The sequence below is a fragment of the Salvelinus alpinus genome, chromosome 20 (genome assembly GCF_045679555.1).
Source record: "Salvelinus alpinus chromosome 20, SLU_Salpinus.1, whole genome shotgun sequence".
Lineage (NCBI taxonomy): Eukaryota > Metazoa > Chordata > Actinopteri > Salmoniformes > Salmonidae > Salvelinus > Salvelinus alpinus.
In genome coordinates, this window is record NC_092105.1 from 29,018,670 (window position 1) to 29,043,883 (window position 25,214).

Sequence of the window (25,214 nt, forward strand, 5' to 3'; positions counted from 1 at the left end):
ATCACTGGGGCCCAAGCTCCCTGCCATCCAGGACCTCTATACCAGGCAGTGTCAGAGGAAGCCCCTAAAAATTGTCGAAGACTCCAGCCACCCTAGTCATAGACTGTTCTCTCTGCTACCGCACGGCAAGCGGTACCGGAGCGCCAATTCTAGGTCCAAGAGGCTTCTAAACAGCTTCTACCCCCAAGCCATAAGACTCCTGAGTATCTAATCAAATGGCTACCCAGACTATTTGCATTGCCCCCTCCCCGCCTTTTACACCGCTGCTACTCTGTTATTATCATCTGTGCATAGTCACTTTAATAACTCTACCCACATGTACATATTACCTGAACTAACCGGTGTCCCCGCACATTGACTCTGTACCGGTACCCCCTGTATTTAGTCTCACTATTGTTATTTTTTTGCTGCTGCTCTTTAATTACTTGTTACTTTTATTTCTTATTCTTATCTGTAATTATTTTAAATTTTTATCCGTAATAACTTTTTTTAACTGCATTGTTGGTTAGGGGCTCGTAAGTAAGCATTTCACTGTAAGGTCTACACCTGTTGTATTCAGCGCATGTGACAAATAAAATTAGATTTGATTTGGAGACCAGTGGAAACAAAATAGCCTCATAACATCAAAGATCCACCACCATATGTTACTGTAGGTATGATGTACTTTTCTGTTTTACAACACCAAACCCACCACTGGTATGCATGGCCATAGAGCTCTATTTTCATCTCATCTGACAATAGCATCTGACTTTTTAGTCATGAACTTGGTTGCCTCTGATTGGAGGCTGACACTTGTCCACAAGTGGATCTTCCAGCAAGACGACAACCCTAAGCACATATCAAAATCCACAAAGAAATGGTTTATTGACCACAAACTCAACATTTTCCGGAATTGAACCCCACCGAAAACCTGTGGTTTGTATTGAAGAGGGCAGTCCATAAACACAGACGAAGAATATCAAGGACCTGGAAAGATTCTGTATGGATCCCTCCCATTGGATCCCTCCCAATGGAGAACACATTGAGATCCCTCCCAATCTGTTCTCCAATCTCATAAAACGTTTTAGGAAAAGGCTCAGTGTGGTTATCCTTGGGTAGGGTATGGTGCTTGAGTACTAAAAACAGCAATGCCAATCATTTTGACACTTTAAAAAAAACTTGTTAAACAAAATGTCTTTCTCTGAGCAATTGTATTAGTGTAATATAATATAATCCCACCCTCCCCCAAATTGCATGCAATACAGCCCAGTATTTGTATAATTTATTTTATACAGACTTTTTTTGCCCATCTTTATCAAGAGTGCCAATAATTCTGTACCTGACTGTAGTTTAGGTGTTGTTTCGATGGGCCATCGTCAGGCTGACTGCCAGTGAATGACTTGCGGTGAGGAACAGGGGGGAAACATGACATGACCTCTTAAAACCGCTTATAACACAAATTATGTTTGTGATATTAAGATTCTAACAATGACATTGTGTTATATACACTTATTAAGAAAAAGTTAAGGTTGAGGGGTGACACGTGACTTTAAAAATGGCAGAGTAATTAAAAAGTACATTTGTTTTTGAATCAATATGACGCTCTCGGCTCTGCTAGTTAAACCAAAGCCTTGTAGCCTGGTTTCAATGAGCGGCTGTTATGACACCATATTCCCTATGTAGGGCACTACTTTTGACCAGAGCCCTATAGGCCCTGTTCAAAAGTAGTGTACTAAATACTGCACTAAATATGGAATAGGGTGCCATTTGGGAGGTACATGGACTTTTCCCTCCAGAGGAATGTACTCCAGTTATAGTGGATATGAGATCAGCCTGGTGATTAACTGGTTGTTGATTCAGGGAGATAACATTACCACCATCCCTCCTGTCCTTTCCTCTCTTCGATGAAGGTTTATTGAAATGTATGAAACCTTTTATCAGGCAAATAATTGTTACAAAACATCTCAACAAGCACCCAGTAGCCTATTCACAACCGTCTTCTTTCACCTTATTATAAAAGTAAAACACATTTTAGTCTGTGATTCCAGAAACATGAGACAAATGGCAGATTTCATTTCTAGATATAAATAATGTTGTAACCTGACTAAAGTCCTACCGTGAGTCTCCAGGGCTGTACAGGCAGCATCGTGTCTGTGGGGGGTCAGATCCCCAATAACCTGGCCATGCCTCTGCACCTGAACGGGGTCAAGATCCTAGGAACCAACCCCCAGCAGATCGACCGAGCCGAGGAGAGGTCAGTGTTCTCCACCATCCTGGATGAACTGGGGGTGGCCCAGGCCCCGTGGAAGGCCCTCAGCTCACTGGTGAGACATGCACACACACAACACAAACAAACTGTCTCCTTAGTGTCAAAAGTGCAGAGACGTGTAGACCGACTGACTTGCTGAAATGTGTCTGACTCTCCATTCCCTTAGTGTTGTACTGCTCCTGTCTCTCCTGGACCTACAGGGAGAGGAGTGGAAAGGGGATAGGCTGTCTCGGCTTAGACAGGGCTAGGTACTCTAGAAGGAAGAAAACAGGGTTAGCGAAGACATGCTGATATTAGAATGAAGGAAAGAGACAAAGTGAGAGAAAGAAAAACAGAGGACTAGACTTCCTCCTAGACACTTCCTACACATTCCATATTTGTTTTTCTCTCACACCTTCTCTCTCCCTAATTATCTACTTACTTCTTTCTAGCGCTCACTTGTATTTTAAGTGGTGAGTCGTGTTTAGACTTCGAGCCGACAGAGCCCAGTATCCCTAGGAACCAATCTGCGTCTCTGTTCATCCCACCAGGAGCTGTTGTATTATGATGGAGAAAACAAAGAGCAGAGAGAGAGAAATGGAGAGAGAGATTGTGACAGAAAGAGACTGAGTGAAATAAAGAGAATGACAGAGGGTCAGGCAGACAGGCATTTGATGTTATAAGTATAAGTTGTAATTGGAACCAATGCTTTAACCTTCATCTCCTCTGATTCTGTGCGTTTCAGGAAGATGCCTTTGCCTTTGCCAATAAAGTGGGCTACCCCTGTCTCCTGCGCCCCTCTTACGTACTCAGGTAAGCTACACCTGTCTCCTGCGCCAATCTTAGGTACTCCGTTAAGCTACCCCTGTCTCCTGCGCCCCTCTTATGTACTCCGTTAAGCTACCCCTGTCTCCTGCGCCCCTCTTATGTACTCCGTTAAGCTACCCCTGTCTCCTGCGCCCCTCTTACGTACTCCGTTAAGCTACTCCTGTCTCCTGCGCCCCTCTTACGTACTCCGTTAAGCTACTCCTGTCTCCTGCGCCCCTCTTACGTACTCAGGTAAGCTACTCCTGTCTCCTGCGCCCCTCTTACGTACTCAGGTAAGCTACTCCTGTCTCCTGCGCCCCTCTTGTGTACTCAGCTAAGTGTTGGGGAGGGGACAGCACTCTCATAACCATAGGTTGGAGTCAACTCCATTTCAAATCAGTAATTGCAATTTCAGTTTACTTCCTGTATGAACTGAATTGAAATGGAATGGACTAATCTTTCCTTGTTTATGTTGGCCAGGCCTCTACAGTATATCCACAGTAATGTGATGTATTTTCTAATATGATAACTTGTTTATACAGCCTCACCATATGTCCAACTAGAAAACACATTTTTGAGTAATTGAATGCATCTCAGAAGAATAAATAAATACGACAGTCAGCGTGAAGAAACACAAAATGAAATATGGAAGGGAGGGTATAAAAAACAGCGAGAGACCGATTAGCTAAAGCGGAGGCTCAATTTAGCCTTTAATATTTTGTCACGGCTACCACTGTGATGCTACTCAATTACCAGAATGAAAAGATAGCCTACAATCTGAACTTATTACAGTGTGTGTGTGTGTGTTAATGCGGGGCTGGTATTGGGGAGGTCTGGATTGCTAATTTGCACATAATCAGCAACAGCATTGGTTTTGAAAGTGTATTGAAAGCATATTGGGTGGCTAATTTTGGTTCTCGAGTCAACACAGCTCACACACACACTCACACGCACACGCACGCACGCACACACACACACAACCCCCCCCCCCAGCTCGCATGCTCAGGAGAAGAGCAGCATCAGACAGGTGGGTAACCCACCTGTCAGGCTGCTGCTTCTTGTTTTAGTTTGCAAACAGTCATCCATGATGGAGTGATTAGGAATCTCAGGTCCCCAAGGGCTGTCTATGGTCTTGCAGGAACTGGAGGCACCACCCTGTAAGCTGTATTACCTTATTGGTTTGTGTACATGGAGAATGAACCTCTCCCCTCACCTCCCTTCCTCCTCTCTTTCTCCTCTCCTGCCTGACTGCCTGGCTGTCCATCTGTCTGTCTTTCTCTATTATTATGTCATTGCGCATAGTGTGTTTGGGCCTACCTCTCATCAGACCATTATTATGATTAGCTTGGAAGAGGATTGATCTCTAAATGCAGTTCAGCCACTCACACTAGATATCCATTGTTTGAGTATGTTGTAAATCAAAGAATGAAATCACTAAGTCAATGATTGTGATATGCCCATTTAGCCAATGATTTTGTCCAAAGCGATTACAGTCATGCGTGCATGCATTTTCATATGGGTGGTGGTCCCAGCGGTGGTCAAACCAACAATCCTGGCACTGCAACCAACTGAGTCACAGAGGAATATTTTCTCCTTGAACCCCGTATAATGTCCTTTTTAAAGACAGGTGTGGTGTTTGGCTGTTTGGCCATATGTGTGCCTTGTAGCAGTCAGGCCAAAGCAGGTAGGAGTTGTGACTGAGCCTGACCCTCCCCTGTCCCTCTAGTCTACGCCTGTGTGCCAAATAGCACCATATTACGTTTATAGTGCATTACTTTTGACTAGGGCCTATAGTGAAACCCATAGGGCTCAGTTCAAAAGTAGTGCACTATGTTGGGAATAGGGTGCCATTTGGGACGGAGACTATCCACTCTCCCTCTGGCTGCGTTCAGGAGCATGTGGATGCCCAACTAGCCGGCCAAAAGAAGAAGGGAGAAAAACATAAATACCCCGAATACATATTTTTTAATGACTCAGCTCAGAAAGCAAACTCATTCTGTAGAGCCTGGAGTGTTTGCTGACCTAAATCTTTCTTTTTATTTTTCTCCACTTTTTTGTTTTGCTGTTTAAAACCTTTCTTCATCTTGATTATAATGATGCAACTGGGAGATATCAACATTTGAGCTAAAAAACCTTGTTATTTTTCTAATTATTTTCCTCTTTCGCTCTCTCTTCCTCTTCAGTGGCTCAGCAATGAACGTGGCATACGGTGAAGAAGAGATGAGGGGCTTCTTGGACGAGGCTACTCAGGTGTCTCAGGTGATCCAGAGAACTTTATTATCTGTGTCCCGACTTGAACCCTATTCTCTATATGGTGCACTACTTGAAGTAATCAGTTGAAAACCTCTTCCTACTCAACATACTAAATCCTTTTAACACATGCACACTCAGACTCACCCACCCTGTGAGTTACAAATACAATTTCTTCATTATGCACACGCACATGTAACCCCCTCTCTTATAAAAAGGCTTACATGGAGAAATGAAGTGTATTTGTTCTCCCTAGCCAACCACAGATAAAACTATCTCTTTGTGTCCCAAATGGCACCCTATTCCCTATATAGTGCACTACTTTTAAACAGAGCCCATTGGGCATTGGTCAAAAGTAGTGCACTACATAGGGACTAGTTTGAAATTTGGGATGCTACCTTTGTCTAATGTCTACTCACCTACTGTACACACACACACACACACACACACACACACACACACACACACACACACACATACACAGTTCCTCTGAGCTCAATCAGCTCGTGCCCCTCACTGGCACCTTCTCAGTATGGATGAGTGTAGTATGTTGGCTGTGGGGCAGAGCCGATTTTGTTGTTTACCTGTCTCTCTGCCCACACATACAAACACACTCCCTCTGGGTGCTGGTGGTCCACCTGGCCCCTCAACATGCCCTTGCCTGGGGCTGACAGAGCAGCCGGCCTCCCTGTCATGCTGCTCACACTAAACCAGTCCTGGTCATATGCACACACAAACACACACGTACACCTCCCCTTGCTTACTGTCAGCTAAGCAGCACTTCTCTAGCCAGGAGGAGGAGGAACAGCCCTCTGGCCTGTGACCTGAATACACATGGCCTGCCTGGCTTTTGACAGAACACAGCATCACACACCTGTCTCTCAGGGGCAGCACACACACATACCACTCACCACGCCAAGAGGAGCTCTACCACAGGAGGTTGGTGGCACCTTAATTGGGGAGGACGGGCTTGTGTTAATGGCTGGAGTGGAATTGTATCAAATAGATCAAACATATGGTTTCCATGTGTTTGATGCCATTCTATTCACTCCGTTTCAGCCATTATTATGAGCCGTCCTGTCCTCAGCAGACTCTAATGAGCTCTACTCGACTCACCGTGCCCATCCGGCTAGCTGTACAAATCACATGTGTAACTGGTATAATAGTATGTATCAGTAAGCTGGGGAGTTGAGCTGGGCTGCTGTAGAATCCTAATATAAACAGGATGCAGCCCCCTACTCCAACATAGTGCAGCAGAGCACACTTCAAATGTGCATCCAAAATGGAATCCTATTCCCTATATAGTGCACTATTGTTGAGAGCCCTATAGACACAGATTGAAAGTAGAGCACTATATAGGGAATAGGTGCCATTTGAGAGTTAGATATCTGATGTTGTTATTTTTCCTACAGGAGCATCCAGTGGTCATCACCAAGTTCATCCGTGGAGCCAGAGAAGTGGAGGTGGATGCAGTGGCCAAGATGGGAAAAGTAAGCCAGTTTGATATGCCTCACACACTCACACACCTCACATCATTATGCTATGTGCGCTGTATGCTATTTAGAAGACACTTGCTTTCAGGGCCTTGCAGTACAGTGAGTGCATGTGCATATTTTTCAGTATGTGATTCCTGCTGGAATTGAACCCATGGTCTTTTTTGAACCCATTTTATCAACTGAGCCATACAGGACCTAGATGTGTGATCTCTCTGCCTCACGTGATGGAGCAGGTGGAACACGTGGGGGGCTTTTATAGGAGCTCTCCTCATCCCCCTCTTCCCTCCTCTCCTCTCTTATTTCCTGAATGAAGGGCAAGGTGAATGATTTGCTTCAGCAAGCAAAACACTCACAGGCTATATTACTTAGCATCACGTTTAGACTGTAATGAATTTAATCCGTTCTACATCAACATAGTATGTTTAATCCTAGTACTAAAGCAGTTTTGTACTTTTACCTTCACATTTGTCTCATTATATCTTCGTACATTCATGACTCAATCTTTAGTATGTGGATGTGACCTCTGGGGGAATTTAACCCCACGACCTTGCATTTGCTAGCTCCACGCTCTTACCAACTGAGCCACACTGGAGCATTACTCCACTCTGCTTTAATGTAGCATTTTATTCCTCCATTATATTACCTCAGTCTGATGAGGCCAAGTTCCAAATGGCACCCTATTTCCTACATAGAGCACTACTAGGGCACTCATCAAAAGTAGGGCACATTTAGGAATTTAGGACACAACCTAAGTAAGACTAGATTATTTCTCCCATCCTATCAGCAGAGAAACATATTACAGCTGCTCTTTGAAAGGAACAGAGGATTGGCAGATACATATCAGACAGATAGTGGAAATGGAATATATTCAATTGAAAGATGGGTGGGGGGACACAAATTTCAAAAATCCTGGGGTGTTTTGTAGGTTGTGTAAAGAGTACTGAAAAGTATTTTGGAGTCAATTAACCTTTTTTTTTATAGCATTCTGAGGCCAGTTCTTAAAAGAAACTGCATAATAATGTTCTCCATTGACCTTAGATCCAATAAAGCCTTAGATTTGACCACTCTCTCACTCACATACAGTAGGAGGGAAGATAGACCAACACGAACATTGACATGAACACCTGCTGGGTGCTGACGAACGGTGGTGATCAAACATGTACAATGGCGCCGGAAGAAATGGCAGCTGTTTTACGGGCGCCTAACCGATTGTGCTATTATGTGTTTTTTTCCACTGTTTTTGTAACTTATTTTGTACATAATGTTTCTGCCACCGTATATTACGGCAAAAAAGAGCTTCTGGATATCAGGACAGCGATCACTCACCTCGGATTAGACAAAGATGCACAGGATGTACTTCAGACACCCGACAAGGTCGAAATCCCCATCATTGGCAAGAGATAGAGACGCAGGTATAGAGGACACAGGGCGGGGTGCCTTGTAAGGATCCGCCGACGGTGAGTGGGAAATCTGCCCTTACCATCAATATTACTTGCCAACGTACAATCATTGGACAATAAATTAGACAAGGTACGATCACGAATATCCTACCAACGGGACATCAAAAACTGTAATATCTTATGTTTCACCGAATCGTAGCTGAATGACGACATGGAAAACATTCAGCTAGAGGGATATACGCTGCACCGGCTAGACCGAACAACACACTCCGGAGTGTACATTTGTAAACAGCTGGTGCACAAAATCTAAGGAAGTCTCTAGATTTTGCTCGCCTGAAGTAGAGTATCTCATGATAAGCTGTAGGCCACAGCCAATAGAGTTTTCATCTATTATTTTCGTGGCTGTTTATTTACCACCACAGACGGACGCTGGCGCTAAGACCGCACTGAGTCAGCTGTATAAGGAAATAAGCAAACAGGAAACCACTCACCCAGAGGTGGCGCTCCTAGTGGCCAGGGACTTTAATGCCCTCCTGTACTCCCTGTTCACCCACGACTGCATGGCCAGGCACGACTCCAACACCATCATTAAGTTTGCAGATGACGCAACAGTGGTAGGCCTGATCAACGACGAGACAGCCTATAGAGAGGACCTGGCCGGGTGGTGCCAGAATAACAACCTATCCCTCAACGTAATCAAGACAAAGAAGATGATTGTGGACTACATGAAAAGGAGGACCGAGCACGCCCCCATTCTCATCGACAGGATTGTAGTGGAGCAGGTTGAGAGCTTCAATTTCCTTGGTGTCCACATCACCAACAATGGTCATGGTCCAAACACACCAAGACAGTTGTGAAGAGGGCACGACAAGACCTATTCCCCCCAGGAGACTGAAAAGATTTGGCATGGGTCCTCAGTTCCTCAAAAGGTTCTACAGCTGCAACATCGAGAGCATCCTGACTGGTCTTTTTTTTTTTACATTTTAGAGTGGCCTTTTGTTGTTTACAGCACAAGGTGCATCTGTGTAATGAATATGCTGTTTAATCAGCTTCTTGATATGCCACACCTGTCGGGTGGATGGATTATCTTGGAAAAGGAGAAATGCTCACTGACAGGGATGTAAATTAATTTGAGCACAACATTTCTGAGAAAGAAGCTTTTTTTGCAAATGGAACATTTCTGCTCCTTAAACATGGAACCAACACTACATGTTGATTTTATATTTTTGTTCGGTAAAGAAAATAATTAAACTAAATAATGAGGATTTCTATCAGCCTAATCGAGGTGTAGAGTACATGTCATATTCCAATGTTCATTCCAGTGGCATAATGCCAGGAGCCGCTTGTGGATTTGACAGCTCTAAAGCAGTTCCACCTCCGACATCGCGAAAACAACCGCTTAAGAGGCCTTATTAGAAATGTCAAAGCTAGGGATTGGTTAAGAAGTTAACATGGTGCCAGGGAGATGGGTATGGGTATATAAGCCTTAGTTAAACCTGAATAGCTCATCATTATTCCCTTAGTTTCATGTGTCTAAATTGGATCTGTCATTGTAATATTTTAATGTTGAAACATGATTAAGAAAAAAAGCCACACATGGATGGATCCGATGCAATACATTTAATGAATATCGAAGTTTTGACCGCTAAGCTGCGCTTATATATGATTGAGACCCTGTATGGACATGTTTAGATTTCTGATTGTAGCCTAAATCCTAACAACTATCAAGGAAAGAGTAGTCATATGTTCTATATACATGGTAATCTTCTTCTCCTCTCCCTTTTTTTCTCTTTTGTTTATCTCCCTCTTTGTTTCAGTCTGTGTCTTTTAGACAAAAACTAGCATACAGATGAGTCCATCAAACAACATTACTGCCACGTTCGTTATAAGGATCGGACCAAGGCGCAGCGTGGTATGCGTACATTCTTATTTATTTAAAGAATGAACACTGAACAAAATAACAAAACGAACCGTGAAGCTATACAAATGAGTGCTGACAGGCAACTACACATAGACAAGATCCCACAACAGAAAGTGGGAAACAGGGCTGCCTAAATATGATCCCCAATCAGAGACAACGATAAACAGCTGTCTCTGATTGGGAACCATATCAGGCCAACATAGAAATACAAAACCCCTAGACCTACAACAACCCTAGACATACAAAACCCTAGACATACAAAACAATAGACATACAACACTAGAGTACCCACCCTAGTCACACCCTGACCTAACCAAAATATATAGAAAACAGATAACTAAGGTCAGGGCGTGACAATTACTTGCATAATTTCTGATCCCACTTTTTTTACTCTCCCACCCCCTCCTCTGGTTGGAGGACCTGGTGTAAAACATAAACATTACATATACATTACCAGTCAAAAGTTTGGAAAAACGTGCTCATTCAAGGGTTTTTCTTTATTTTTACTATTCTCTACGTTGTAGAATAATAGTGGACATCAAAACTATGAAATAGCACATATGGAATCATGTAGTAACCAAAAAGTGTTAAACAAATCAAACTATATATTTTATATTTTAGATCTTCAAAGTGCCACCCTTTGCCTTGATGACAGCTTTTCCAACAATCTTGATGGAGTTCCCACATACAGTTAAAGTCGGAAGTTTACATACACTTAGGTTAGAGTCATTAAAACTCATTTTTCAACCACTCCACACATTTCTTGTTAACAAACTATAGTTTTTGCAAGTCGGTTAGGACATCTAATTTGTGCATGACACAAGTAATTTTTCCAACAATTGTTTACAGATTATTTCACTTATAATTCACTGTATCACAATTCCAGTGGGTCAGAGGTTTACATACACTAAGTTGACTGTGCCTTTAAACAGCTTGGAAAATTCCAGACAATTATGTCATGGCTTTAGAAGCTTCTGATAGGCTAATTGACATTGTTTGAGTCATTTGGAGGTGTACCTGTGGATTTATTTCAAGGTCTACCTTCAAACTCAGTGCCTCTTTGCTTGACATCATGGGAAAATCTAAAGAAATCAGCCAAGACCTCAGAAAAGAATTGTAGACCTCCACAAGTCCGGTCCATCATTGGGAGCAATTTCCAAATGCCTGAAGGTACCACATTCATCTGTACAAACAATAGTACGCAAGTATAAACACCGTGGGACCACGCAGCCGTCATATAGCTCAGGAAGGAGATGCGTTCTGTCTCCTAGAGATGAACGTACTTTGGACTTTCTTTAGGGTGTTTTTAACATAATTCTTCAATAATGTTCCAACCGGAGTATTCCTGTGTCTTCAGAATTGCGATGGAACAGAGCTCGCTCTCACGTGAACGCGCATGGTCAGAGCATGGTCACCTCATGGCAGACCTGACTCATTCCTCTCTCCTTCGGCCTCACTAAACAGTAGAGGCATCAAACAAGGTTCTAACGACTGTTGACACCTAGTGGAAGCCTTAGGAAGTGCAACATTACCAATATCCCACTGTATCTTCAATAGGAGCTGAGTTGAAAATCGACCAACCTCAGATTTCGCACTTCCTGGTTGGATTTTTTCTCAGGTTTTTGCCTGCCTGATGAGTTCTGTTATACTCACAGACATCATTCAAACATTTTTAGAAATTTCAGAGTGTTTTCTATCCAAATATACTAATAATATGCATATTCTAGCTTTTATGGCTTTGTAGCAGGCCGTTTACTCTGGGCATGCTTTTCATCCGGACGTGAAAATACTGCCCCCTACCCCAAAGAAGTTAATTGAAATGCATTCCAGGTGACTACCTCATGATGCTGGTTGAGAGAATGCCAAGAGTGTGCAAAGCTGTCAAGGCAAAGGGTGGCTACTTTGAAGAATCCAAAATATAAAATATATTTGGATTTGTTTAACACTTTTTTGGTTACTACATGATTCCATTTGTGTTATTTCATAGTTTTGATGTCTTCACTATTCTACAATGTAGAAAATAGAAAAAATAAAGAAAAACCCTTGAATGAGTAGGTGTGTACAAACTTTTGACTGGTACTGTACACTGAACAAAATATAGACGCAACATGTAAAGAGTTTGTCCCATGTTTCATGTGCTGAAATAAAAGATCCCAGAAATTGTTCCATACGTACAAAAGATTTTGCACACAAATTAGTTTACATCCCTGTCAGTGAGCATTTCTCTTTTTTTGTGCTGTTACAACAAAAGGTCGCCCTAAAATGTGCAGTTTTGTCACACAACACAATGCCACTGATGTCTCAAGTTTTGAGGGAGCGTGCAATTGGCATGCTGACTGCAGAAATGTCCACCAGAGCTGTTGCCAGAGAATTGAATATTCATTTCTCTACCATAACCATCATTATTTTTTGAGAATTTGTCAGTACGTCAAACCTGCCTCACAACTGCAGACCACGTGTAACCACGCCAGCCCAGGACTTCCACATCCAGCTTCTTCACTTCTTCATCTGCGAGCTTGTCGTTCTCACCAGGGTTTTGACCTGACTACAGTTTGGCGTCGTAACCTACTGCAGTGGGCAAATGCTCACCTTCGATGGCCACTGGCAGGCAGGAGAATTGTGCTCTTCACAGATGAATCACAGTTTCAACTGTACTGAGCAGATGGCAGATAGCGTGTAAGGAGACATTTGTGCGAGCGGTTTGCTGATGTGAACAGAGTGCCCCATGGTGGGGTTATGGTATGGGTGGGTAGGTAGGTAGGTAGGCATAAGCTACGGACAACGAACACAATGGCATTTTATTGATGGCAATTTGAATGCACAGAGATACTGTGACGAGATCCTGAGGCCCACTGTCGTGCCATTCATCCGCCTCCATCATTTCATGTTTCAGCACGGCCCCATGTCGCAAGGATCTGTACACAATTCCTGTAAGCTGAAAATGTCCCTGTTCTTCCATGGCCTGCATACTGTTTGGGATGCTTTGGTTCGACGTGTACGACAGCGTGTTCAAGTTCCCACCTATATCCAGCAACTTTGCACAGCCATTGAAGAGGAGTGAGACAACATTCCACAGGCAACAATCAACAGCCTGATCAACTCTATGCGAAAGAGATATGTTGCATTGCATGAGGCAACTCACTGCCCATACTTTTTTTAAAGGGTATCTGTGACCAACAGATGCATATCTGTATTCCCAGTCATGGTTCTATAGCTGCACCATCAAGAGAATCCTGTCCGGTTGCATCACCGCCTGGTATGGCAACTGCTTGGCATCTGAGCGTCAGGCTGCTAAAGAGAGCAGCCATCCAAGACCTTTATAATAGGCGGTGTCAGAGGAAAGCCCATAAAATTGTCAGAGACTCCAGTCACCCAAGTTATAGACTGTTTTCTCTGCTACCGCACGGCAAGCGGTACCGGAGCGCCAAGTCTAGGACCAAAATGCTCTTCAACAGCTTCTACCCCCAAGCCATAAGACTGCTGAACAATTCATAAAATTGCCACCGGACAACTTACATTGACCCCCCCCCCCTCCCTTTTGTACACTGCTGCTACTCGCTGTTTATTTGTTATCTATGCATTGTCACTTCACCCCCACCTACATGTACAGATTACCGCAACTAGCCTGTACCCCAGCAGACTGACTCGGTACCGTTGTCCCCTGTATATAACCTCGTTATTCTTATTGTGTTTACTTTTTGTTATTACTTTTTATTTTAGTCTACCTGGTAAATATTTTCTTCTTGAACTGCAGTGTTGGTTAAGGGCTTGTAAGTAAGCATTTCACATTAAAGTCTACACTTGTTGTATTTGGCGCATGTGACAAATTAAAGTTTGATTTGACAATGCTGGTGGAAAAGGCCCAAAACAACTATACAAACAACACTGTTTCACGATGCGTCAGTGACATGGCAGGAGATGTTTTGAAACAATTACTGCTTCGCATACAATCCTGTGAATTCTATGCGTTACAGATGGATGAGTCAAAAGACGTGGCAGGCCTGGCACAGCTCCTGGTATATGTCCATTACGTTTATAGGGTGTCAATTAAGGAAGACATCCTCTTTTGCAAACCACTGGAAACCAGGACAACAGGAGAGGATATGTTTAAAGTACTGGACTGCTTTGTGACATCAAATAGACTTTGGTGGTCAAGATATGTTGGTATCTGTACCGATGGCGCAAAAGCCATGACAGGGAGACATTGTGGAGTGCAAGCAGTTGCTCCCGACGCCACTTGGGTACACTGCAGCATCCACTGAGAGGCTGTTGCTGCCAAGGGAATGCCTGACAGTTTGAAAGACGTTTTGGACACTACAGTGAAAATGGTTAATTTTGTTAAAGCAAGGCCCCAGAACTCTCGTGTATTTTCTGCACTATGCAATTATATGGGCAGCGCAATTACGCAGGTACTTTCCTGAAACGGACGACACAAACAACTGGATTCGTTATCCCTTTCATGCCCTGCCTCCAGTCCACTTACTGATATCTGAACAGAAGAGCCTCATCTAAATTGCAACGAGCGGTTCTGTGAAAATTGAATTTAATCAGAAGCCACTGCCAGATTTCTAGATTGGGCTGCGCTCAGAGTATCCTGCCTTGGAAAATCGCGCTGTTAAGACACTGATGCCCTTTGCAACCACGTACCTATGTGAGAGTGGATTCTCTAGCATGAAAACTAAATACAGGCACAGACTGTGTATGGAAAATGATTTAAGACTGAGACTCTCCAATACCATTCAACATTGCAGAGTTATGTAAATCCTTTCAGGCACACCCTTCTCATTAACCTGTGGTGAGTTATTCACAATTTTCAATGAACAAATAAGGTTTTATATGTAAGATGGTTAAATAAAGAGCAAAATTATTGATTATTATGATTTGTGCCCTGGTCCTATAAGAGTTCTTTGTCACTTCCCACTAGCCGGGTTGTGACAAAACACTCATTCTTATGTTTAATAAATGTGTGTGTGTGTGTGTGTGTGTGTGTGTGTGTGTGTGTGTGTGTGTGTGTGTGTGTGTGTGGCAGGCTTACACTGATGGCAAAAAAACAACATTTGAGTGCGCGCTGACCCTGGTGCTAGAGGGGGTACGCAGCTGGAGGTTGAAGGGGTACGGGACTATAAAAAGTTTGGCAACCACTGTTTAGAGAGAGACCCAATCTGTAATATAGTACACTTACCATAGTTAGGTTTTACCCAGAGAAATTTGATAAATTATCCAGGTCCTCAATAAGGCCCTTCAAGGTTGAAGGACTCAAGAGAACTTGAATCATTTAGTCCCTTAATGTTATCATCAGACTTTTATCGCTAACACTTCAAAGGCCATAATAAATAGGTATGGTGATAAAGGGCAACCTTGTTTTACACCTCTTGACAGCTCAAAACTTTCAGAGAAGTATCCGTTGTTAATTATTTTACATAAAGGGTTGTTGTACATTACTTTTACCCATCTTATGAGAGATTCTCCAAAGTTAAAAAAAATCCAGGCACTCATAAACAGATTCTAGGCATACTGTATCAAAGGATTTCTCAAAATATGCTATAAAGATTATATCTGGTTTCCTTGTATTCTGTATTTCAGTCTGTCTGTCTTCTCTTTTTCCTCCCACATTACAGATCCATCCATTGACTGAATGCCAAATAGGTCTCATTATTCAGTGTGTGCGTGTGTGCATGCGTGCGTGTGCTCTTCATATGCCTTCCCCTGTATTAACTACAGGCTTTATCTAGAGTGTGTGTTCCTCCAGGATTGTGTGTGTTCGCCTGTGTGCCGCTGTGTGTGTGTGTGTGTGTTCATCAATTAGTGTGTTGCTAATGAATGCTGCAGTTATCGGGGGTTTAATATGTACTAACGACAACGCAGTTCATTGAAACACTACTCCCTTTTGATTGGTGGGAAGGGGAAGGGGTGGGAGAGTTAAGTGTAGCGTACCAAATGGCTCCTGATATAGTCCACTACCTTTGACCAGGGCCCTTTCAGCAATTCATCCATTTAAGGTTTTATATTAACGTATATTACCTGCTATCAATTATATAGTTTATCTATTGATGAATGCCTTTGTACACTTTTGTGTGAAAAGGGCTGCTTATCGTGATGACTTGAAATAATAGTGTTACTTTTGCATATATAGTGTATGTATGTGGACACCCCTTCAAATTAGTGGATTCAGCTATTACTGAAGAGCTCAGTGACTTTCAATATGGCACCGTCATAGGATGCCACCTTTCCAACAAGTCAGTTTGTCAAATTTTTGCCCTGCTAGAGTTGCCCCGGTCAACTGCAAGTAATGTTATTGTGAAGTAGAAACGTCTAGGACCAACAACGGTAGGCCACACAAGCTCACAGAACGGGACCACCGAGTGCTGAAGTGCGTAAAAATTGTCTATCCTCGGTTGCAACACTCACTACCTAGTTCCAAACTGCCTCAGGAATAGGGCTGTTACAGTGACCGTATTACTGCCACCAGCGGTCACGAGTCATGAACGCAGTCAAATTCCACATTACCGTTTTTCCACGGTAATTAGGCTTCTCCAAGCTCTCTTGCTGCTGCTGGTCATTAGTAGCCTACCACCTTGCTAACTGCCTGGTATTCAGCACTCTATTGTCCCTCTAATCACTCTGACATCAATGCAAATGTATTAGAAAATCTAATCAAACACTTCATGAGAGCCCATGAGCTCATGTTGCTCAACATTTCTATAGGCTATGCAATTGCCGGAGAAAACACAGTGATGGCCGCTAATAAAAATATGTGGATCCCATCAGATTTCTATAGGCTAGGCTTACTATACTTATTTCTCAACTTTCCTAATATTAAGCACATTGTTTAGCTTTACAACAGAAGTATAGCCTACCTGGCTGGCATGAAAATGAACCACGGGGAATGCATTCCTATGTATTTTCTCCGGCTGCCCCTGTTTCGATAGAGTTGCATGATAATGGTCCATTCTAAATGAAAACAAATGTCACACATATATATTATTTAGTATATGTTAAGATACGATTAAATCAAGAATAGTCTGATGGGTGACAATATTAGCCTATCACTTGATATATTATCACTTTTGAATGATGCCCAGCATAAGAAACAATGCCTTTTTTTTAATCATAGGCGCTACTTTTTCTAATCATAGTCGCACACCTCATGTAGCCAGCCCATGGGCCTATATGTTTTAATAGGGTTTGTATCACGACTAAAGTGGCCAAATATCTTCTTAAAATTAAGCACATTTATCCGTTTTACAAGGGGTGTGGAGCCTAACTGGCATATGTAAGCAGTCTGTGAGTTTCAAGTTTGGGAGAGATAATGTTCACCATAAAAATGGAACATTTGCGCTTATAGCCAACTAGCATGTGCACATTGCTGCGCTTATAATGTGAAGAAATAGCCTACTAGTTTAACAACATTTTAAGATAAATGTTCTGAGCGTTAGCCACATTGCATAAAAACTTCTTTTTTTTTTATGCTAGTGGTTGTAATAATTTGGGATCTATCGCATCCTACTACTATCCCAGACTATGTTTGGCGTATTTATTTATCACACAGAATAGAAAAGGTTTTTGTACTATGGGGGGATAAAAGATTGACAAGGCTAGTGCTTTTGCTGTTCGTAAGGCCTATTCATTTTGTTGGCTGACAAAAAGTAAATGTGGTCAGTTCTTCCAATATCTTCAATATGCACCTTGGAATTGGATAAGGACACGCGCAGTTGTGTCCCCGATGTGTATGTCTTCACTTGTAGCCTGTGAGAAAGACCCAATCACGTGATGGAGAGCCATGTGAATGAGAGGCGATTCGGGTTGCGCAGCACTCAGGGAGAAGGGCACAATGCAGCACTCCGGGCCGCAAAAGGCATGGATTTTTTTTAGGGTGCATTACGGCCACAAAGGGTATGCCGCCGTGAAATTCGAGGCATTATCAAGTGCTTGTCAAATTGTGAATGAGAGACTATTGTAGTATGTACAGCCTGCGTAAAAAGGAAAGCAGAGCTCATGCCTTTCAAGTGACTTTTTTCAAATCATCATTAGTCTCATCGTGCAGCCTTACAATGTATTAAAAATCAAAACATATAGCCCAACGTTTGTAGAACAACTAAAGTTACATTAATAACTCTAAATTAAGCATAAAGGAGTACCTGTTTCTCTGTTAACCGCTCAACACAGAATAGCCGCATGTCCGCACTCCCTCAAATCATTGAGAAAATATTTATATTTTATTCAGCTTTGTTCAATTGTATTCTTCATACTATAAAATAATGCCACGGAATTATAAGCAAATGTTGTCTGCTAAATGAACTAGTGTAGCCCACAGCCATTTGGCATAGCCACATCAGGCCCTAACAGAAGGACAGCTTGTGTATGCTATGAATATAATGCTATGTATTCTTTTCTTCTGAAATAAACAACATTTTCTTCATATCATGCTTCTTTAGACTTGTCTAAAATAAATAATGGATTTATTGTGAAGGTAGGCTATAGGTAGGCTATATTACATGGATTTATTAGACTTTTTAAATGGCTTGTAGCTATGTGTGGAAGCCAGGAGTTGCTAAATGTGTTTTATGTTAATTAACAGTCAATTACCGTGAGACCGACAGTTATGTGCTTGACAATCACCAGCTGACGAAATGTTGTGACCGCCACAGCACTATTCTGGAAGCAACGTCAGCACAATAACTGTTCGTTGAGAGCTTCATGAAAAAGCAGACTGCGGGCCAGTCCTAAGCGCCCAAACTCACCAATGCTCTTGTGGCTGAAACAACACAGAATAAAACAATTAATAAGACTCATTATGGTAGTGACTGCCCATTACTGCTTATCACTTGTTAACCATAATTTATTTCAATTACTTTAATAAAATATTTAAGTTGTTGTCTGTAATATATTACATTTGTTTTATTTGATGAATTTATTATTTAATTCAAAGTCATCATCTCATCTCTATAGTTTTGCTACCTTTGCTGTCTGACAAAATCCCTATTTTTAGCAGTTCTTCAAAGTAAATAAGGCATACTTTTATAATATATGCCATTTAGCAGTCACTTTTATCCAAAGCGACTTAGTCATGCCTGCATACATTTATACATTAGTTATACATGTATGACTTCATGTATTTTCAGGTAAAGATACCTCCCTCTCGGTTGTCACTAGTTACCACAGCCACATAGTCATAAGGCCTGCATATTTCTACAATTTATCTTCTTCAAATGTGATTTTAAACCTAACCCTAACCTTAACCACACTGCTGACCTTATGCTTAACCCCAACTTTAAATTAAGAACAAAAAGCAATTTTTACGATATGGACAATTTTAACTTTGTGGTTGTGGTAACTAGTGGAAACCCTCCCTCTCTGTGACTGCCCCACACAGACCGGACAAGGAAGCGCGCAATGGATTGCAGTTCATTACCAATTTGTTTGTGCTAAACTATGTAGAATATTGGCCTGTTGGAAACTACAACTCCCTACTATATTGCACAGTTCGGGCTTGATCTGAGTTCTGTCTAGAGAAACTGTGCATTGATCTCACAGACCCCCCCCCCCCCCCGATCAAAATTGAATTCAAATAATTGAACCAACGTTGATCAATTAGTTGTTTAAAAAACGGAAAATAATAATTTTATGTTAATCGCTCATTACTAGTTATAACCTCTTCTCAGGTGCTGTGCCATGCTATAACAGAGCATGTGGAGGATGCTGGGGTCCACTCTGGAGATGCCACCCTCATGCTACCTACCCAGAGCATCAGCCAGGGGGCCCTAGAGAAGGTCAGTGTGTGTGTGTGCGTATCATGCTGTTTTTTTACCCACCTACTAGGGGCTGACTCACTCAAAATATGTCTCACATCAATCATGAAAGTGTGCATCGTTATGAAAAGTTTCCACATTTTATTTGTTAGACTGTTAGTCTTTTGGCCTGCCTATATTTAGGATCACTGACTCCTGACAGGGAATTCATTATTAGGCTGTGGTTTATATTTATTTTTCACTACTGAAATCTATTGCCCAGGCTGTGAATATGTAAATAATTTATACTGAGTTATAGGTTCGTCTTTGATGGAAGCTTCATATTTACTATTTGTCCTCCATTACTCTCAGGTGAAGAGTGCCACACGGAAAATTGCTAAGGCGTTTGAGATCTCTGGTCCGTTCAATACTCAGTTCCTAGTGAAAGGCAACGATGTCATGGTAAGTTTGTGTGTGTGTGCGTGTGTGACGCATGACGGAATACGTTAGAGAAAGCTATAAATGATCACTTGACGTTTTCACAGTCGTAAAAAATAAAATGCAATTTGGTCATGAATTGAAATACAGAATCTCGGTGTGGTGGTCACAGTGAACTCCAAAGATGAAAAGATGGATACAGTGCCTTCAGAAAGTATTCATACCCCGTGACTTAATCTACATTTTGTTGTTAACAGCCTGAATTTGTTAACAGCCTGAATTCTCAGCCATCTACACACAATACCCAATAATGACAAAGTTAAAACATGTTTTTAGAAATGTTTGATCGTTTATTGAAAATGAAATACAGAATTATGTCATTTACGTATTCACACCCGTCAGTCAATACATGTTAGAATCACCTTTGGCAGCGATCTTTCTGGGTAAGTCTGTTAAGAGCTTTGCACACCTGGATTGTACAATATTTGCAAATTTTTCTCTTAAAAATTCTTCAAGCTCTGTCAAGTTAATTGTTGATCATTGCTAGACAGCCATTTTCAACTCTTGCCATAGATCTTCAAACCGATTTAAGTCAAAACTGTAACTAGGCCACTCAGGAACATTTCAATGTCATCTTGGTAAGCAACTCCAGTGTATATTTGGCCTTGTGTTTTAGGTTATTGTCCTGCTGAAAGGTGAATTTATCTCCCAGTGTCTGTTGGAAAGCCTGAACCAGGTTTTCCTCTAGAATATAATAAAATGCAAATTAATTACTTAAAAATCATACAATGTGATTTTCTGGATTTTTGATTTTTTTAGATTCCGTCTCTCACAGTTGAAGTGTACCTATGATAAAAATTACAGACCTCTACATGCTTTGTAAGTAGGAAAACCTGCAAAATCGGCAGTGTATCAAATACTTGTTCTCTCCACTGTATATAACATCACTAAAATCTAAAACCGACAGTAATGTACATCGTACCAGCTTCTTCCTGGCCTCAAAAGAAAAACAAGCCTTATGCCGGTAATACAATCCTATTTTCAGCTTGAGCTTCCTTATCAAGTTCTCTACATGCACAGTGAAGCTCAGCTAATCATCAACCCACACACCCAAATATTTGTACACTTTAACTTGCTCTATAGTATGTCCAGCTAATATAGCAATGGCATGATTTGTAACATGCCTGGCATTTGAAAATACCATGCATTTTGTTTTACACAAATTTAGAATCAGCTTTAAATCATACAGATTATGTTGTATGATGTTAAATGCTCTTTGGGCATTTTCAAAAGCTAAAGATAAACTACTACCACTTGAATAAAGAACAGTATAAAAATGAACATCCGCTGTTTCAATAAGATCCCCAAAGTTGTTGATATACAAAATGAACAACAGTGGGCCCAAAATAGAACCTTGCGGAACACCTGAGCACACCTCTATGGACTCAGATTTACAACCATCCGCCATTACACATTGTGTACGATTTGATAGGTAATCTAGAGCATGACCAGTAATTCCACAACATTTTAACCTTTGCACTAACACAGCATGGTCCACGGTGTCAAAAGTCTTTGACAAATCAATAAAAACAGACACACAATGTAACTTCTTATCAAGAGCACAGTGCATGTCATTTAAAACCTTCAATGTTGCAGAAACAGTGCTGTGGCCAGACCTAAAACCTGATTGCATTCCATTTAAGATGTTGTTTTCTTGGAAGTAGACCTTTAGCTGCCTACTAACTAAGGACTCCAGTACCTTTGACAGTACAGACAATTTTGATATGGATCGATAGTTGTCAAGTAGCGAAGGATCTCCACCTTTCAGGAGAGGCAGTACAAAAGCAGATTTCCATAACTTGGGGATTTTCTTAACATCAAACGTAAGGTTAAAAATACATGTTAAGGGGGAGCAATGATGTCTGCGGCTAGGTGTAGAAGGCGGGGGTCTAGTTCATCAGGGCCAGGTTTTTTTTTTAAATCAATTTCTTTCAGGGCTTTACACACTTCTGAAACAGAGAAGGATGAAAAGGAGAACCTGGTGAAGGAGTGCACAGGGGTGTCAGGTAAATTTATAGGAGGCTCAATTATACCTTTGACCTTTTCAAATAAACTGCCTGCATCTAAAAAATGCTGGTTCAAGGCTTTCAGAATGGAGGTTCTCTCAGTTACAATCTGTGTGTCGACCAACAATTGTTTAGGAAGCTGTGTATCTTTTCTGCACTCCAAACCTTTCACTACTTGCCAAAATTTGGATGGATTATTAACATTTTGTGAAGTAGATTTCAGGTAGTGGTCTGCTTTCAATTTACGGATCATAGCCACACCCATATTTCGAAGACGTTTAAAAGCCATCCAATCATCTGCCAAACCAGTCCCTCTTGCTTTAGCCCACATAGCATTTCGTTCCCTTATGATTTTTGTAAGTTCCTTAGTAAACCAAGGGTTCTCTCTGCCCTTAATCCTGAAATTTTTTAAAGGGGCATGCCTATTGCATACATCCTGGAATGCGTTGTGGAAGTAAGAAAAGGCTAGTTCAACATCAGGGATTAATTCCATTCTATTCCATTCAATGCTAGATACATCATAAAAAACCTTGAATATCAAACCGCTTCCATTTAGCAGACACCCTTATCCAGAGCGACTTACAGGAGCAATTAGTGCCTCGCTCAAGGGCACATCGACAGATTTTTTTACCTTGTCGGCTTGAGAATTTGACCCAGCGACGTTTCGGTTACTGGCCCAACACTCCTAACCGCTCTTAACCACAAGTTCCATTGCTTTATGGGTTTTCAATTCTCCTTGACTGTCTAGCTTTTATTTTGATTATCTTTTTATGGCTGCAGGGGCAGTATTGAGTAGCTTGGATGAAAGGTGCCCATTTCAAAGGGCCTCGTACTCAATTCTTGCTCGTACAATATGCATATTATTATTACTATTGGATAGAAAACACTCTCAAGTTTCTAAAACCGTTTGAATTATATCTGTGAGTAAAACAGAACTCATTTTGCAGCAAACTTCCTGTCAGAAAGTGAAAAATCTGAAATCAAGGCTCTGTTCCAGGGCCTCCCTAATCATTTGCTTGAAATCTATTAGTATACATGCACTTCATACGCCTTCCACTAGATGTCAATAGGCTGTGAGAGGTGAAATGGAGTGTATAGCTATTTCTATGGTCAAAAGAGAGAGCTTGGAATGACATGACCCCAAATTCCTTTGTTCAGGAAGTACATCAGCATTGGCTTCTGAAAAGCTTTTGTTATAGACGGCTAATATCTCCGGCTTTGATTTTATTTGATAAATGTGACAATATCATCGTAAAGTATGTTTTTTCAATATAGTTTTATATATTGTGTGTTCCGTTCTCTGCGTTTGTTCATGATGGACAGCTTCGCGCCACTTGGCAAGTTTTGCTTGCTAATTCGAGAGGGAAAAAGGACATTCTCAAACCAAACAACGATTGTTCTGGACGAAGGACCCCTTGTGCAAGATTCTGATGGAAGCTCAACAAAAGTAGGTTGCTACGTTTTCACAATGTATAACCACGGATTTCAGCTCTAAATATGCACATTTTCGAACAAACCATATATGTATTGTGTAATATGATGTTATAGGACTGTCATCTGATGAAGTTTATGAAGGTTAGTGAAATAATTAATATATTTTGCTGGTTTTGTCGCTATCGCTACTGTTGCCTTGAATCAATGTAGTTGTGTGGTTGGATATTGTAGTAAGTTAATATAATGCTATATTGTGTTTTCGCTGTAAAACACTTAAAGAATCGGAAATATTGGCTGGATTCACAAGATGTTTGTCTTTCATTTGCTGTACACCATGTATTTTTCATAAATGTTTTATGATGAGTATTTAGGTATTTCAATTTGGTCTCTGTAATTGTTCTAGCTGCTTCGGTGCTATTTCCGATTGTAGCTGCAATGTAAAACTATGATTTATACCTCAAATATGCACATTTGTCGAACAAAACATAGATTTATTGTATAACATGTTATAAGACTGTCATCTGATGAAGTTGTTTCTTGGTTAGTTTGGTTGGTTCTTGGTTAGTTTGGTTGGTTTTGTGCAAGCTACCTGTGCTGTGAAAAATGTCTATGCTTTTTTGTATTTAGTGGTGAGCTAACATAAATATACGTGGTGTTTTCGCTGTAAAACATTTAAAAAATCGGACATGTTGGCTGGATTCACAAGATGTTTATCTTTCATTTGCTGTATTGGACTTGTTAATGTGTGAAAGTTAAATATTTCTAAAAAATATATTTTGAATTTCGCGCCCTGCACTTGGACTGGCTGTTGTCATATGTGTACCGACACCGGGCTTGCAGCCATAAGAAGTTATCAGAGACTATATTATAAAAAAATAAATAGGTCCATTATCTTTTCTAAAAACCTGTTTTCGCTTTGTCATTATGGGGTATTGTGTGTAGATAAGGATTTTTATTTATTTAATCAATTAGAATAAGGCTGTAACGTAACAAAATGTGGATACAGTCAGGGGGTCTGAATACTTTCTGAATGCACTGTATATGGTTTACACTGAAAGCGTTTTTCCATCCCAAAAATGATTTATTTATGTATTTTATTTTTTACACTGGATTTAGGCGACTTGGAAAAAAAGCTTAGGCGGATTAAAATGGCAGAAAAATCCCAGATTGGGATCATAGTTTCTTTCTTGAAATGTTATCTTAGGCTTTCGATAAGCATGTAAAAGCAACAAAAATAAAACGTTAAGACGAGACGTGACGTAATACTCTTTTCACAGCACAGTATAGTGCACTATAGCAGTTTTCCCCAAACTCTGTCCTGGGGCCCCCGCTGGGTGCACATTTTGGGTTTTACCCTAGTACTACACAGTTGATTCAAATAATCAAAGCTTGATGATGATTTGGTTATTTGAATCACACTACATAGTGTGGAAATAGTTAGTTTAAA

General features: G+C 41.2%; 1 protein-coding gene across 1 annotated transcript in view; it reads left to right on the forward strand.

Moving 5' to 3' along the window:
- Nucleotides 1–25,214, forward strand: part of cps1 (carbamoyl-phosphate synthase 1, mitochondrial) — an 84,738-nt gene that overhangs the window by 35,668 nt on the left and 23,856 nt on the right. The window contains exons 26-31 of the mRNA XM_071355214.1: nucleotides 2,109–2,303; nucleotides 2,973–3,040; nucleotides 5,218–5,293; nucleotides 6,697–6,774; nucleotides 19,764–19,871; nucleotides 20,202–20,291. Of these exons, the coding sequence (XP_071211315.1) occupies nucleotides 2,109–2,303; nucleotides 2,973–3,040; nucleotides 5,218–5,293; nucleotides 6,697–6,774; nucleotides 19,764–19,871; nucleotides 20,202–20,291 (615 nt within the window). The remainder of the gene's footprint in view (nucleotides 1–2,108; nucleotides 2,304–2,972; nucleotides 3,041–5,217; nucleotides 5,294–6,696; nucleotides 6,775–19,763; nucleotides 19,872–20,201; nucleotides 20,292–25,214) is intronic.